Source organism: Aotus nancymaae, unplaced genomic scaffold (genome assembly GCF_030222135.1).
Source record: "Aotus nancymaae isolate 86718 unplaced genomic scaffold, 86718_ANA_hifiasm-v0.15.2.pri h1tg000057l, whole genome shotgun sequence".
NCBI lineage: Eukaryota > Metazoa > Chordata > Mammalia > Primates > Aotidae > Aotus > Aotus nancymaae.
Window position 1 is genome coordinate 30,837,530 of NW_026988471.1, and position 15,907 is coordinate 30,853,436.

General features: G+C 34.2%; 1 protein-coding gene across 2 annotated transcripts in view; it reads right to left on the reverse strand.

The window, feature by feature from the left end:
- Positions 1-2,032: 2,032 nt before the first annotated feature.
- Positions 2,033-15,907, reverse strand: part of MEMO1 (mediator of cell motility 1) — a 152,369-nt gene continuing 138,494 nt past the window's right edge. For both annotated transcript variants that reach the window (XM_021674429.2, XM_021674430.2), the window contains one exon: positions 2,033-14,928. In XM_021674429.2, the coding sequence (XP_021530104.2) occupies positions 14,797-14,928 (132 nt within the window). In that variant the 3' untranslated portion in view covers positions 2,033-14,796. The remainder of the gene's footprint in view (positions 14,929-15,907) is intronic.

The following is a 15,907-nucleotide window of genomic DNA, read 5'->3' on the forward strand; positions in this document are numbered from 1 at the left end:
ATTTTTTTTTGAGACTCTAGCCAAAGACAACATCTCAAAATACTGGCTAAAGGGAATGCCTTGACTTAAATGGTCAAATGTTTACATTGTCAGGAAGGAAAGTAGTACAGAGGGATTTGCAAGAGTCACCATTTCAAAGTATCCAGTACCAGAACACACTGAACCTGGCTAAAGGTATCCAGAGCAAATCTTGTTTTATGCTCAGTCCATGTTTGGGGGAAAAACACAGTTATTATTGGTTCTACTAAATGTTGAATGCAAAGCCAGGAACTATAGGAAGTATGAAAGCATTAAGCTCTGTGTTCAGGAAATAGTTGAGAAAATAGTGCTAAAACTGCATGGAAAACAGGCTACAGAAATTCAGAGAGGAGTATCAATTAAAGGAGGGTAGAGAAAACAACAGAACTGGTTGACAAATAATACGTTCCAGGAAAGGTGACACATATGGAAAGGCGAGGCATATGGAAAATGGGGAAGAAAAAAATGGCATCTTCCTAGATAGCAAAATGAGGAAACGCTGAGCAACAAATTTACCAAATTCACAAATTTCAAAAAGTTGAGGGAACAATTGAAATTATTGCAATGAACGTTGGCTTTGGAGCAAGTTAGGCTGGACTCAAATCCCAACTCTGCCTCCCAATAGGTGAATGCCCTTGAATAGGCTTACTCCCCTACTGAAATGTTTCTCCCAGTTTATGACTTGTCTTCTCATTCTTGTAACATTGTCTTTTGACGTTGAGCATTAGTTTTCAGTATTAATGAAGCCAAATTTTTCTTTTTTTTTTAATGGGTCAGCCTAGTTGGCTGCTGGGCAGAAGTTGCCCTCAGTTCCTTGCTGTGTGGGCCTTCCCAACATGGTAATTTGCTTCATCAAAGCCAGCAAGGGAGAGAGTCTGCTAGCAAGAAGTGACATACCTGTAATGATGATTAGATTACTCAAGGGGAAGGCACATTATATTCAATGTCATAAACACCAAGAGGCACAGGAGTCACCGGGGTCATCTTGGAGGCATGTTCTCTAAACTTCTTAACAGACAAAGATTTATTTGGGGGGACTGAGGGAACCTAGACCATCTAAGTTTTTGGTCATGAGTGTCTCCAAAAGTATAGGGATTATTCTTGGTCAGAAATGTTTTCTTAGCTGTGAAAACGTCTACCTAAAAATAGGGTTATTGTAAGAATTAAATAATATAAAGTATAAGATTGAATCACACTAAGTTGCAGTTTGTATAAGTAAACAACAGTTAAATGTCAGCAATTTCATATGGTTCTTAGATAAAAAATGTACAGTCTGTCATGTAGTAGGTACTCAATAATATTTGCTGAACCACACTACCTTATTTCATGAAGAAAACTAATTATTGACTAAAACAGAAAACAGCTCCTCACCATCACACAAAACGTGTTTCTTCTCAAATCTAATGATAAAATCAACTTTTTCATTCAGTATTTGTTACTTAACTTTTCCTCCAAATTCAGTTTCCTCAAATTGACACTCATGTTTGCCACTTACCTTGAACTTTTTCTCCTCTTTTTATGTTTGGGGTCCAAAACCAAGAACAACACTATAGAAAGACTTAAAATGATGAATACGATGTGTGAGAATGCCACAAAACACTGTTAGGATAGCAATTCCCCTCCCCTCATACACTGTATGTATAATCCTGAATTATTACCCTCAGCAAGTATCTGTAATAAGTAGAGTTTCTATTTCCAAGAAGTTACTTATCATGAAAACTCATTGCTTTTCATGAATAAAAGTACATCACAGAGATGACCAACCAATCGTTAGTTTTCAATGGTTTAGCAAAAGCTATTGGTCAACCAGTCTACAGACCTAATTCATCCAAAAATAATATTTAAAAAACAATGACTTTTTTCTTAAAAAGAGGGAAAGACACTGGTTAAAAAGACAATATGGAAGAAGTTGCAACCTTTCTGTTGACATCTGATTAAATAAACTCAGATTGAAGTTTTTTTTTCTTTAGGCCTGCATAATTTGCCCTACTATATACAAAAGAACCCCATTCGAGAAGAAACTAAAAAAAAATTTTATTAACAATTTGTTGGTGGCAAAGAAAACAATGTCTTTACATACATGTTTACAAAATATTTCTATAAAATAATTGAAATATTTTTCCTTTCATTTTAAAAGACTTTTTTTCATTTGGCCAAAGATTAAAACATTACCATAAGCAATGAAACTCAGCACTTTTATATAAAGTTATTTCTTTCCTTTACCCCTTTTCTTAAATTCAACACTCTTACAGGCTAAATTGACAGTGATATTTAGAAGGATGAACATGTAGTATGATTAATGATAGAACTGTTATATTAGGAGATAGTGCTAAAGTTATAAGTGCTACTTGAGAATAAGAAGGATTTGGAGGATTTTTTAGGGGGTGGGAACATAAAGCATTTTAGAATATCACTACCAGGGAAGAAAATGCCCAACACCATCCCTGCACTCAAACATGGGACTGCTAGGTCAGAGTAGTCAATCTATTAAGCTATAGTCTCCATTTTTAAATCTTGGTAAAGGATACTAGAGAATGAAGAGATTACTTGCTGCCAGAAGCTACAGACCTAGAGCTAGCTTAAAAATTGAAAACTCAAGTTCCTATCAGGTAACAAAAGACTAGTCAAGACTATTAAAGCAGCCTTTTGTTGTTGTTTCTAATATACAGAAGGGAAAACACAAGAGAGAAAAGGAGGATAGAAACAGATTGGTGTCTTCTATCTTCATATTAGTTCTTCTATCTTAGAGAAAACATCATTTTCTCTAAGATACCAGGTAATTAGTATTGCAGAATTTTAACCAGTAATACTACTATTGAAATATCTGTCAATTAATTTAAAAGGGGGGAGAGACAAGCAAGATTTATCTTTGCATTTACTGCTGTAGTTCCCAAATACACAGAGATCATCAAAATATGCAGTATCTTTTCCCAGGGATAACCAATTTATGTTCAATAGCTTAGATTTTTAAAAAATATTTTGGCTATTCATATTAATTTTTGGCTTATATTTTTCCATTTATAAACCTCATTATCTTCACTTGCCAGAACATTTTTCATTGAACATGACATAATTCCCAGGATCAAAAATTTCAATGTCTCTATTTTGTCAAAACAATCCATCTGTTACTTTCCTGAGAGTGTTCCTAAGCTGATTTGCAAAATGGGTACAAATCTTGGTAAAGGTTTTTCATTTTATTCTTTAATATTTAGCAATGCAAGCTCTGTTATGAGGGAAGTAATGTAACCTCATCATAATACTGTTCATCTTGGGCAGATACACTAAAGTTTGTTGAAAATAACTTCACTTTCAAATATTTAGTTATCCTAAATTTGTAGAGAAGGTGCTGGCAATGCTACCACTAAAAAACAAACATGTGGTGGGCAGGGGGTGTTCGGAGTAAGAATTGGGTAGAAGCTGCCAAGAAAAGCTAAAGATTCTAACCCACAAGCTTTTCGTTACCATGCATTATTGAAATTACTATAAAATTACTGCTAAAGAATATTTTTCTAAAGCCATTTTGTCACATGAGTTGGGCACAGAAACCTCCAGCTATTATATATGGACAGACATCTCTTCAGTTAAAAAGCTGAAATTCCAAGGAAAAACAAAAGAACATCTGGTTGTACCATATAAAAGTGGATATCACACACTGAACAAAAATGCCTTTGAAGTAATAAACTAGTAACTTGAATACTGCATATGTACCTACATTTCTAGCATCTAAAAATTGTGTCCATTTAAAAAATAAGCATGTTAATTGTGAAAATAAAGTTGTAAATAATGCAAAAATCTCTAAGTTACATTTAAAATATAAATTAGAATCATGCAATTTTGAATCTAATATTAACTGTACTGTAAATATCTGAGTGAAACATGATATCCTTTCAACATTGAGTCCCCAAACCTAAATTTCAGCATAAATTCTTTTAGTACTAACAATTGGTTTATCCTTAGTCAATAATATAAACATTAGTTAAAAATTGCTTGTTATTAAAAATAAATAAATGGCAAACACACACACACATCAGGGACTTGATTACTGCAAAGTATAATATTTCTTATAACACAAAATAACAAAGAAAACCAGAAATTAGAAACTTATTTATAGCAATTAAGGATATCTGCTTTTTTAAATATAAATTTATAAACTATTTAACTGTTAAAACATGACCATTGTTTCATCCAAGTTAATTTTCCCCAACAACTGTAGCAAGTAGAGCTTCTAGGAATAGACTAACCTTGTTTGCTACTCATCAAAATAACAAACATCCAAAGATACAACACTGTCAAATATATACAGCTGACATTAGTAAAAGGAAAGAGGCACTTTTTAAACCCAATAAAGACCTGGCTGTCCTTCAATGCTCAGTATAGAGGTATTGTATAAGTGGCCTGTGGTGATGAAATACATGTTAACTTTTGAAAAGAGACTTTTTCAGGCTTGTTTTACAAGTTATCATTAGACCGCACATTTAACACATGGATTCAGCTTCCAGCTAAGACTTTAAAAGGACACACTCCATTTTTCATCACACTATCTTAACACTACTTATAGAAAGTATTTAGTGTTCAGGCCAGGTGTGGTGGCTCATGACCTGTTAAAACATGACCATTGTTTTAACAAAGGTCATTGTTTTAACAAAATGCTGTAATCCCCAGCACTTTGGGAGGCTGAGGGGGCGGATCATTTGAGGCCAGGAGTTGCCTGGCCAACATGGCAAAACCTCATTTCTAAAAATACTAGCCAGCCATGGTGGCACGTGCCTGAAGTCCCAGCTACTCAGGAGGCTAAGGCAGGACAATCGCTTGAGCCAGGAGGCAGAGGTTGCAGTGAGCAGACTGCACCACTGCACTCCATCCTGGGCAACGGAGTGAGACTCCGTCTCAAGAAAAGGATTTAGTGTTCAGGAAATGACCTGGTTTTCTGAACACATTTTTTAAACTGTCTCTGGTTTTTACACAGATTTTCAATTTACCACATTGAGATAATTGATATGTCAAAGAACTATGAATTTTGTAATAAATTAGGTAGTTATTTGGATGTAACATGTCTAAAAAGCAACAAGATTAATTTTCAATAGTACAAGTGATATTAACAAACAGTTACTTAGACTATAAGTTTATTCCTATGTGCCACTGTGGCACGTTGGGGTGGGGACATTTTAAAGCACAGAAAGGCAACTTAATTCTTTATAACTAACATTCCTCCCCTAAACCTTATTATCCAATCTAATCACTCAGCTGATCATTGACCATTCCTAAGAAATACAACCTCAAAGGTCAAGAAATATCCCGCCAAATATTCAAGAGATTGTATCATAGACTCTATCTACACCAATATATAACTATATACATAGAAATATAGATATATATAATATAGAGAACAAAATATGTTTAAAGATGTTACTTTACAACCAGGATAAATATTATTACTATTATTATTATTATTTTGAGACAGAGTCTCACACTGTCGCCCAGGATGGAGTGCAGTGGCATGATCTTGACTCACTGCAAACTGTGCCTCCCGGGTTCAAGCAATTCTCCAGCCTCAGCCTCCTGAGTAGCTGGGATTACAGGTGCCTGCCACAACACCCAGCTAATTCCTGAATTTTTAGTAGAGACAGGGTTTTTGCCATGTTGGCCAAGCTGGTCTTGAACTCCTGACCTCAGGTGATCTGCCCACCTCAGTCAGCCTCCCAAAGTACTGATACAGGCGTGAGCCACCGAGCCGAACCCAAGATAACTAATTAAATATATTCTTTAAATGCTCTGTTGTTCTTATGGGAAGATGCTTGTGTCTGCTAATCTTAGGATGACTCTACAAATAGAACTATAAGCTTCCTTAAACTTCATCTGTGTTCTACCTCAAAAACCAAATAAATAGAAAATATACTTGAGACATTAAATTACAATTTTTATACCAGAAAAGAAAAAAGAAAACGGATACGCATTTCCTACATCAATTCTTGGAAAACATAAAAACTAGTATTTCCTATTTTAAAAACATGCTATCAAAGCTGCAAGTAAGAAACACAGACAAAAGCAACAAAAAATCCAAGCAGAATACTCGATAGAGGAACCCAACTCAGATCTGACTGCATATCCTCCTCCTCTTTTGAGTTACAACCATGTAATCAATTTAGTGTAAAGCTTGTTCAATTTATAAATTCCATACATATTACTTAATCTTTAATAAATATTAATCACAAAAAGTTTTGCTTTAACCAAAATCACAGAATACTATTTGATAAAATTAATAATCTTCATGTGAAGCTAAATTTAACCTTACAATCAATGTTAGGCAAGCCTAATCTTGCTCCCTGATCGTGAATAAGAAGGTCCAGGTAAGAAATGAGAAAGTTAGGTTCAACTACAAAATAATCTATAATTTTGGTTCAACTAAATTTCATGTTTTAAATCAATTCAATGAAAATAAATAATCAGTTTTGTCCTTAAGTCATTCACATAACCATCCTATGGTTAAATAATGTGTGGTTATTAAAAATAATCTTTCTACTAGATCTATTCTTGTATGATTAGAAATAAATCTTTCTACTAGATCTACTCTTTTTAAAAGTTAAATACTCTACCATATTTAAAATACAGGCTGGTGGCTCATGTGTATAATCCCAGCTTAAGGGAGATGAGGTGGGTGGATCACTTGAGGCCAGGAGTTTGAGACCAGTCTGGTCAACATGACAAAACCCCGTCTTTACTAAAAGTACAAAAATTAACTGGGCATAGTGGTGCACATCTGTAATCCCAGCTACTCTGAATGCTGAGGCACAAGAATAGCTTCAACCTGGGAGGCAGAGGTTACAGTGACCTAGGATTGCACCACTGCACTCCAGCATGGTTGTAATAGAGTAAGACTGTCGCAAAAATAAATAAAATAAATCAGAGGAACTGAATGTTTATCCTATATCTGATGGTAACTAGCTATATAAACAAAACAAAGTTATGAAATTTGTATGTGTCTCAGGTACTATAACAGTAAAATTAAGGTATCAATGTCTGGCTTGTAATCCTTGAGATTGAGAGAAGGGGAAAATGTTGTGAAACACATTAAAAAATTTTAAGTACAATACATTAAATAAATAAGGTGTTTTCATTCATGTCCTAAAAAGTCAAAGGTGGAAAGACCCTTAGAAGTAATACTATTCAATTCTAATTCACATTAATAAAGAAATAAACTCTTTATCTAGAAACAGTGACTCGTTCTAGCAAACCAGTAGCAACTCACCAGCAAAGTTGTAAACAGATTCCAGTCCAGAATTTGTAACACTCCCTAATTATCTTTTTACTTGAGAGTTGGCTGGACATGTCATTGGGCATGCAGCTAAGGACATTTTATTAACTTTCTTAAATTTTTCAACACCTTCAAGTAATGGTAAACATCACAGGACACTGACAAATATGAGCTAGGAATCATGGGCCAAAGGGTTCAATTGTACCAGATAACTTACACTACCATTTAGTTTATTTAGCATCACATATAGAGCCTAGAAATATTAAATTCTACCCTACTTTAAAATTAGTGAGGAAGATGATTTCCAGAATCAAAAACTGTAAACTGACAAAAGCCAATTAAAAAATGCTTCCAGTTAAAAGGTTTATGCTTTCCTGATCTTTAGAAAACACTTGAAGACTATCTTATTCTCCTTGCTTCAAAATTCAATTCATTGAAACTGAACAAACACCGAGTATCTATTCTGTGCTAAATTCAAATTGACAATAATTTTTTTTTTTTTCTTGAGACAGGGTCTTGCTCTGTAGTCTGTGGTGCTGTGATCTCACCTAGACTGTAGTCTGTGGTGTTGCGATCTCAGCTCACTGCAACTTCTGCCTCCTGGGCTCAAGTGATCTTCCCACCTCAACCTCCTGAGTAGCTGGGACTACAGGTGCATGCTATGACAGCCAGATCACTTTTAAATTTTTAAGTTTATTTATTTTTAATTTTTTTGTAGAGATGAGGTCTCACTATATTGCTCAGGCTGGTCTCAAACTCCTGGACTCAGGCAATCCTCCCACCTCAGCCTCCCAAAGTGCTGAGATTACAGGCATGAGCCACTGTGTCTGGCCAAATAAAAAATTTTAAGTGAAAAAAAAACCTCAGAAAAAAACTTCCATTTATAAAATAGCTAAGTTAAAAATTAGCTATTAAATCAAATTCAAGTCTTAGGATTTAATTTTCAAAAACTCACAAAACTCAGTATGATCTAATTTTTGTTTTCATCTTGTTTTACTACTTTTACTAAAATGTAACATCACATTCAGTAATTCAGAATATCGTTGACAAAAAAACTTAAGTTTTTTCAAAAAGTTACATAAAGATCAGAACTCAGTTCTGCTTATAGTTGCCTCACTTGGCCTTCAAAAGCTTAATAATGGTATTTAGATTCTCTTTGGTTTCATTATTAGGATAAGGAAAAAATAAGACTACATTTAATAAAATTACAAACAACTTTACAGTGAGAAATGTTCATTTGAACATATAATTTACAATTAATAAAATTCTTTCCATTATTTTTATAGGGTGATTGCCAAAACTTTGCATTAGAATTAATTCACACACACACACACACACACACGAAATATGATAGGTCCTGGGCATAAACCACTATGGAATCATTAGAGAACCCTAGAATAAATGACAAATCTGAAACTCCAAAGTTCTTTACATAGTACTTGAAGACAGGATGGGCAAACAAATCCATCCTCAACTTTAAGAGGTAGAGGTTCCAGTTTTTAGTATTAGTTGAGAGAGCCTTACCAAAATGTATAGCATAGCCATAGATGACATGGCTATGCTATGCCACTCAGCTGTACTTACTGGTATGTGATGGGGTACCAGAACCGGAAGTAGACAGGAAAACATCTTAAGTGACAGCTGCTCCTAATACTTTGACATTAATGGGTATTAAAAAAAAAAAAATACTTCAAATTCCTTTTCTGCTAACTGATATGGCTGTGTTTTAGATTGAAGCAGCAGCTCTGTTTGAGTTATTTATTCAAAGACCAACTTTATTTTAGAAAATGGTGGAACTCTGCCCTATAGTTAAATGTTTTTTTTTGTTTGTTTATTTATTTTTTTTTTTTTTAAATGGGGTTTCACCATGATGGCCAGGCTGGTCTTGAACTCCTGACCTCAGGTGATCCACCCACCTCAGTCTCCCAAAGTGCTAGGATTACAGGCATGAGCCACCACACCTGGTCCGTATTTAAATGTTTTAACTAAAACAGATTAATTATTCTAAGGTTCCTCCAGTAACTGGCACACCAGTGTTCGCCCAGTAACAATTAAGCAATAATCAATTTATAATTTCTGTGTTAAAGTTAGTATCAAATGATCAAAATTCATTCTGATTTAACAATAACTTCAACAGTTTTATACAAATAATCTCCATTTCACTTGTATACCAGTTTTTTTTTCAGCTTGGTGATCATAGTTACACATCTCCAGGTGATACTGATGCTGACAGTCCAGGGACCCTACTTTGATAATCACTGATCTAGTTTTTTGTCTGAATAATTCTTATGCTTTTATGAGGACACAGCAAATTTTCATTATTAGAAATTCTCATTATACAAGGCTGGCGGATCTCTTGAGTCCAGGGGTTCAAGACCAGCCTAGGCAACATGGTGAAACCCCGTCTTGAATGAAAGAAAGAAAGAGATGAGACAGAGAGAGAGACGGGAGGAAGGAGGTGGGGAGGTGGGGAGGTAGAAAGAGAGAAAAGGAGGGAGAGATGGAAGAAAAGGAAGAAAAGAAAAGAAAGAAGGAAAGAAAGAAAGAGTCCGAGCGTGGTGATTGACACCTGTAATACCAGCACTTTGGGAGGCCTAGGCAGGTGGATCACCTGAGGTGAGGAGTTACGACCAGCCTGGCCAACATGGAGAAACACAATCTCTACCAAAAATATAAAAATTAGCCAGGTATGGTATGTTGCCAGATGCCTGCAATCACAGCTACTCTGGAGGCAGGAGAATTGCTTGAACCTGGGAGGCACAGGTTGCAGTAAGCAGAGATCATGCCACTGCACTCTATAAGAGTCAGAGAGACTGTTGGGGGCGGGGGAGAAAGGAAGTGAAAGGGAGGGGTGGGGGGAGGAGAGGGTAAGGAAAGGGGAGAAAGGAAGGAAAGGAAAAGGGGGAGAGGAGGGAAAGGGGAGGAAGGAAAGGAAAAAACAAAGGAAGGAATTCTCATTATAGAACATTCAACGTAAAACCGGAAGCTCCCATTTCTTACTCATATTTTTTCTACCTAGAACAACAGAGAACAAATACTATTCTTTCTCATATATGAAAGTCACTCAAATATCTGAAGAAAACTCCCTATCTTTAAACTTACCTTCTCCAAAATAAGACTCACCAGTTTCTTCAACCACATCTCTCACTCTCTAGACTGTTGAGGCCTTTTATTATTCCCTCTACAGGGAACAATATTAAGTGTATTAAGTGCCTCCCGCTTAATACATGGCAGTTAAAATTAAAAGTATTAATCTCAGTAACAGTGTACATGTGGCTTATTCATCTACTAGTCAATAACAGCTTTGTAAGTATAACAGGTCTTCCAACAACCATATTACAGCACTTCCCAAATGTCCATCTATGGACTGACACTAATACTTGTTGATGCAGAGTAAATGAGAAAATACCAGTGTAGTAATTTTTTCATCAACTTAAAGCTATTCATGTTAAATTACTCTATCACTCTGAGTTTAAGTCCTTCCTAAATAATGGGAGTCACTTTTAAGATAAAATAGTAATGGAAGATGGTAGTTGTCTTTTCAAAGTCCTTATATGGCAAAATTTTCACATTTCACAATCCTTTTTAAAAATGTTGGTCTAGTGTCCTAAAATACTCAGGTAAAGAGGTTCATCTGATCTAGCTTCTGATATCAACTAGGTAGCCAAGCACTTAGAATAATTTAAAGAATCTGCAACAACTAATCACAAGCTCCACCGATCACTTTTTTGATTAGTTTATGGAACCAAAGTAAACCTCCCAATGTGTTCCCACAAACAAAAGGGCTATATAGTTATTTAACACTAATTTTTAAGACTTCTTAGTTTCCCATGCCCATTTCCCACTTACCTTTATGATCCTAAATCACACCCTAACCCAGTCAATAGATTACATCAAATTAAGAGACGACTGTGATGGCAGAAACTTACCACCACTTTTTGCAGTTTAGATTATTTGCCAACTTTTGAACTACAAATGACACCATCTATGACAGGAGACAGCAAATTATGGCCCACAGGCCAAATTCAGCTCACCGTCTTTGTATAAATAAACTTTTATTAGAACACATTCACATTCATTTGATTACACATTGTCTATGGCAGGTTTTGTGCTACAATTGCCAAGGAAAATACGACAGAAACTATATGGCCTGTGAAGCCCAAAATATTTACTATCTGGTCTTTTACAGAAACATTTACCAACCCGTAATCTCAGAGAATAAACTATGTTTGGAATAAATATACCAAAGCAATATTTAAGATCTGTAACAATAACCATTAACTAGCTCAGAACATCAACCATCCAAATGGGAACATCTAAATACAAATACTGGTATATCTGAATAGTTCTTTATCCTACTCTGTATGAAGATTTATTGCCCACCCAAGACAGAGCACTTACCTGCTCAATGAACTAATCTTTAACATACATTTCTCAAGGATTCACTAGCGGAATAGTGAAGAACCCATGAATATGCTGCTCTGTGCAATCTAACATAAAAAAAAAAAGTTGCTACAAAACACTCAAAAGTATATAATAAAGAAGCAACTGTATAGAGCTACATAAGAATTTCCTTTATATTTTAGATTCCAAATACAAAACTTTTAAAGGCACTTAAAAGTAGAAAAGCTTAAGTTCAACATTTTAGGTAATATTAACTGCATTAAATAATGCAAACTAATTTCCTTTTGTGTTAAATAGCAAGACTTTCATTTCCATGTATGTGAAGTTGAAATCAAAAGACAATCTCTCTAATCTACATTACTCATGTAGGTATTAAAAATAAGTGACACCAGAACCTCTAAAAAACAAAGTCACAATATCAAAGTACTTTGAAACTAGAGAGCACTTAAGAGATCCCCTCCACATTTTACAAATGAGAAAGTTTCAATATGACATGGAACAGTTAAGTTCAGAGAACTAATCAGTGGCAGAAACAGAACTAGAACCCAACACTCAACCACCAGTTTGGAACTTTTTCTACTTCATGACCAGGTATGTTCATGTTCTAGGAAAAGGTAGAGTGATATCAAAATATTCTGCAGGTCTGTTTGTTTGTTTAGAGGGTTTTTTGAGGCTTATTACATCGCCCAGGCTGGTCTCAGGCTGCTGGGCTCAAGTGATCCTCCTGCCTCAGCACTCCAAGTAGCTGGGATTACAGGTGCATACCACCATGTCCAGCTTCTAGGGTTTTGTAAGTGCTAGAAATATACTTGTACTATAGTCCACCCAACTTAGGCAACCCTCTTGTCTTCTTAAAAATCAACCATAAAATTATAGAAAGACAAAAATGATTACTTGTAAAGGAATTCTTATTAGAAAGATCAAATAAACAACTGATTATGTTGTTATGCTAACAAATTGTCAGAGATTCAAAAAACTGATACTGGTGAAGGGGCAGTAGGATGGGTGCTCATACACTGTTAGTTTAGCACAATCGTTCTGAAGGTTGGAAATATTATAAAGAGACTAAAAAGTTCTCACAACCTGAATCACTTATTCCATTTACATGAGTATATCCTAAAGAAAGAGTCTAATATAGAGATCAAATTTTACAAACAAGGATGTCTCCCCGACTATTATTTATAATGGTGAAAGATTAGAACAACCTAATATCCAAAGAGAGAAGTAATTAAATTATGGCATATTCATACAATAGAATATTAGGCAGCCATTTTTAAAAGTCACATTTTCAAAGACATGGGTAGATATTTATGAAGTTAGGTTATAAAAAACAGGGTACATAACTATATGGTCAGTATAATCTCAAATTTGTTATTACACACACACACAAACACATGTACACACACTCATACATAGAAATAGCATAGACAACGACTGAAAAGAAATACAGAAAAATATTAACAGGGTTATCTCTGGGTCGTGAGACTACAGATAATTTTTTCTCTTTTTTGTAAATTTTCAATATCTTTCAAATTGTCTATAATAATCATGTATTAGTCTTATACTCAGAAAACATTTTAAAAATTCACTGTTGTCAATTTTAAAATTTTTATAGTTCATATTAAACAGGAAATAAATATTAATGTACTCAAAAGTGTATCTAAAGTATGGAAAATAAATCACTAATGTGTAAAAGTATAATTTCCACACATACATAGGTAGATGACTTTGAATCTAAAAGGGTAACATTATTTTATCTCACTCAAGTATAGAAAGTTGATATTTAATAAATAAAAAACATAAATCTTTAAATAAAATTGGTGCAAGGCATCTAAAAATTGTGCTACTCGGGTATAACACTGAAGATATAAACACTCTTGCCAATATAATGTAGACACTCAGTGTTAAGTTAAAATAGGTATAATCAGTACATACATGGTGACTGAATTATTAACTGAATTATATCTTTTTTTTTTTTTTTGGCCAAAGTGACTAGAACCAGTCTATGCTAAAGAAAGAAATACAACACCATACCATTATTTTAGTTGGAAGAGCCGCACCAAAAATCATGACAAAAAAATTGTCTAACTATAAGAAAATCCAGTGACTTGCTGTTGATGACGTTAATGGTCTCTTGCTAAAAATTCAAGTAAAAGAGTCAAACTGCTTAAAGCACTAAAAAAGCACACAGCAGTGTATGGTCTGCAATGATATGAAAAACACTTAAGAACACTCTTCAATGTTTCCTCATTTGCAGACTATCAAACATGATCTTTGAAGTCAAGGATTACATCTAAGTTCTTTTACCAATCTTGAATATATATTGTTACAATACAGTAATGACACAAAGGGATGTCACACACAAAAAGGCAAACTGCACGTAATTTAAAAAGTTAACTTTAAGATTATATGATTCTAATTTCTGATTTTTAAAAAATCATATAAATATATAAAATATAAAATACATCCTAATATATTTTTACATAAGAGCTGAGGTTTACCATTTTTAACAAAAATTCTGAGATGGAATTAATAAAAAACAATTTTCATATATACCACAGAGCAATAAGTTTAAATCAGACTATTTTGAGTTGTGTAGCCCTTTATTAGCAACTAAAATAGAAGGTATCTGTTGTACAACATGGGTAGTAATTGACTATAACTGGAGATTTATTATATTCTAATACAGATCATTTATAAATGCAATTTCTTTATTAAAAAGCTTCCACCTTTTTTGTTTGTTTGTGTACAATTTGCAAAACTATTCTGAAAGCGGAATATATGTGCACAAGTCTGCAAAGAGTGCAAATTTAGGATATGGTAAATGCTTTACAAGTTACTTTCAAAAACTGTCTGCCACAACTGAGCCTTTACATTGTCATCTTTTTTGATCAAAATACTTTGATGCCAGCCTTCCTTACAGTGCCCTAAACTATAAAGCATTTTTAAATGAGTTGAAATTAAGGAAGGACTACACCTACTAGAAAAAAAGAGAAGAAAGTTCTATTAGTTTGAGGTTTCAGAATCCCCCCAAACCAGGACCAGTATCTTGGTAAAGGCTAGGCTGGGACCCCGGACAGAGTATGAGAATGTGCAGGTGGCATCCCTGAGGATTCAGAGCTTCAGTGGACCGTGAGTGCTCCAGCTGCATAACTCACTGAACTGTCTTGCCAGTTTCTACACTGGCTTGACTGGGCATAATTCAAAAAGGAAAAGCTCATATTCATTCCATTCTTCTGGAGCTCTGTGATAGCCTAGAAAAAGAAAAATTTGGTTAGACACACACCACATAAAAAAGTGAGCATTCAATATGTTCATGGTTTGACTTTGTCCACTTCACAGCTGAAGCCTAGATTCCTCTTTTGCTCTTTTGTTTCTTGAATTTCTCTTGTTGCATCATATTAAAATAAAAAAAAAGAATTCCTAATATCATCCTCTCAAATAACTTCTAATCTTGTTTCTTGATAATTAAGTATCAGTCATTATTTACCCTCCCTCTCCCTGTAATAATGCCACTTTTTAAGCCCTTTTTAACTTTTTAAATATATTTCTCTTTACTGTATAAACTAAATCCCTGGCCACTTCTGTCTGAAGATGTCACAGTCTTTGTCTGACTTTGATTATATTTGAAATGTATATAAATTAAAATCCAGATATAAGAGGTATATGCTAGGATTTTTACTTTAACTGTAGATTGGTTCAGTGTTTACTTTATAATGAAAATATTATTTGATTCAATTCAGATTTTAGGAAAGTAGTACAGTTTATTCTAGCTTTAATTTCAAAAATTAGTAGTTTAAGCTCTTGAAAAGCTTTTCTTTGAGCCAATCAATACAGCTTAAAAGAAAAACGCTTCCTAAAAACCCATAATATATTACCTTTCAAATCACATTAAAATAACATTGGAGTTAGGGTCCTACCCTAGCCTATTCTGGACTACATTATCTTCTCCGTTATTTCCCTGCTTCTCCAAATGAGCCCACTGTTACCTTCTCCTCCCATTCACTTTCTTCTTTCTTAATGAATGTCATATTTTCATTCAGTAAATTAATAGTTTTACTAATTAGAAAAAAAAACACATCATCTGTCTTGCTTTATTACATTATGAACACCTAAAGTGTAAGAGCAGAATCTTCCATTTATTTTTTATAGAGTCTAGACCACTAAATAAAACCAAAAAATTAATTAAGAGGTCACTTTAGTTTTTATTTATAAAGAGCATACTGGAACTAA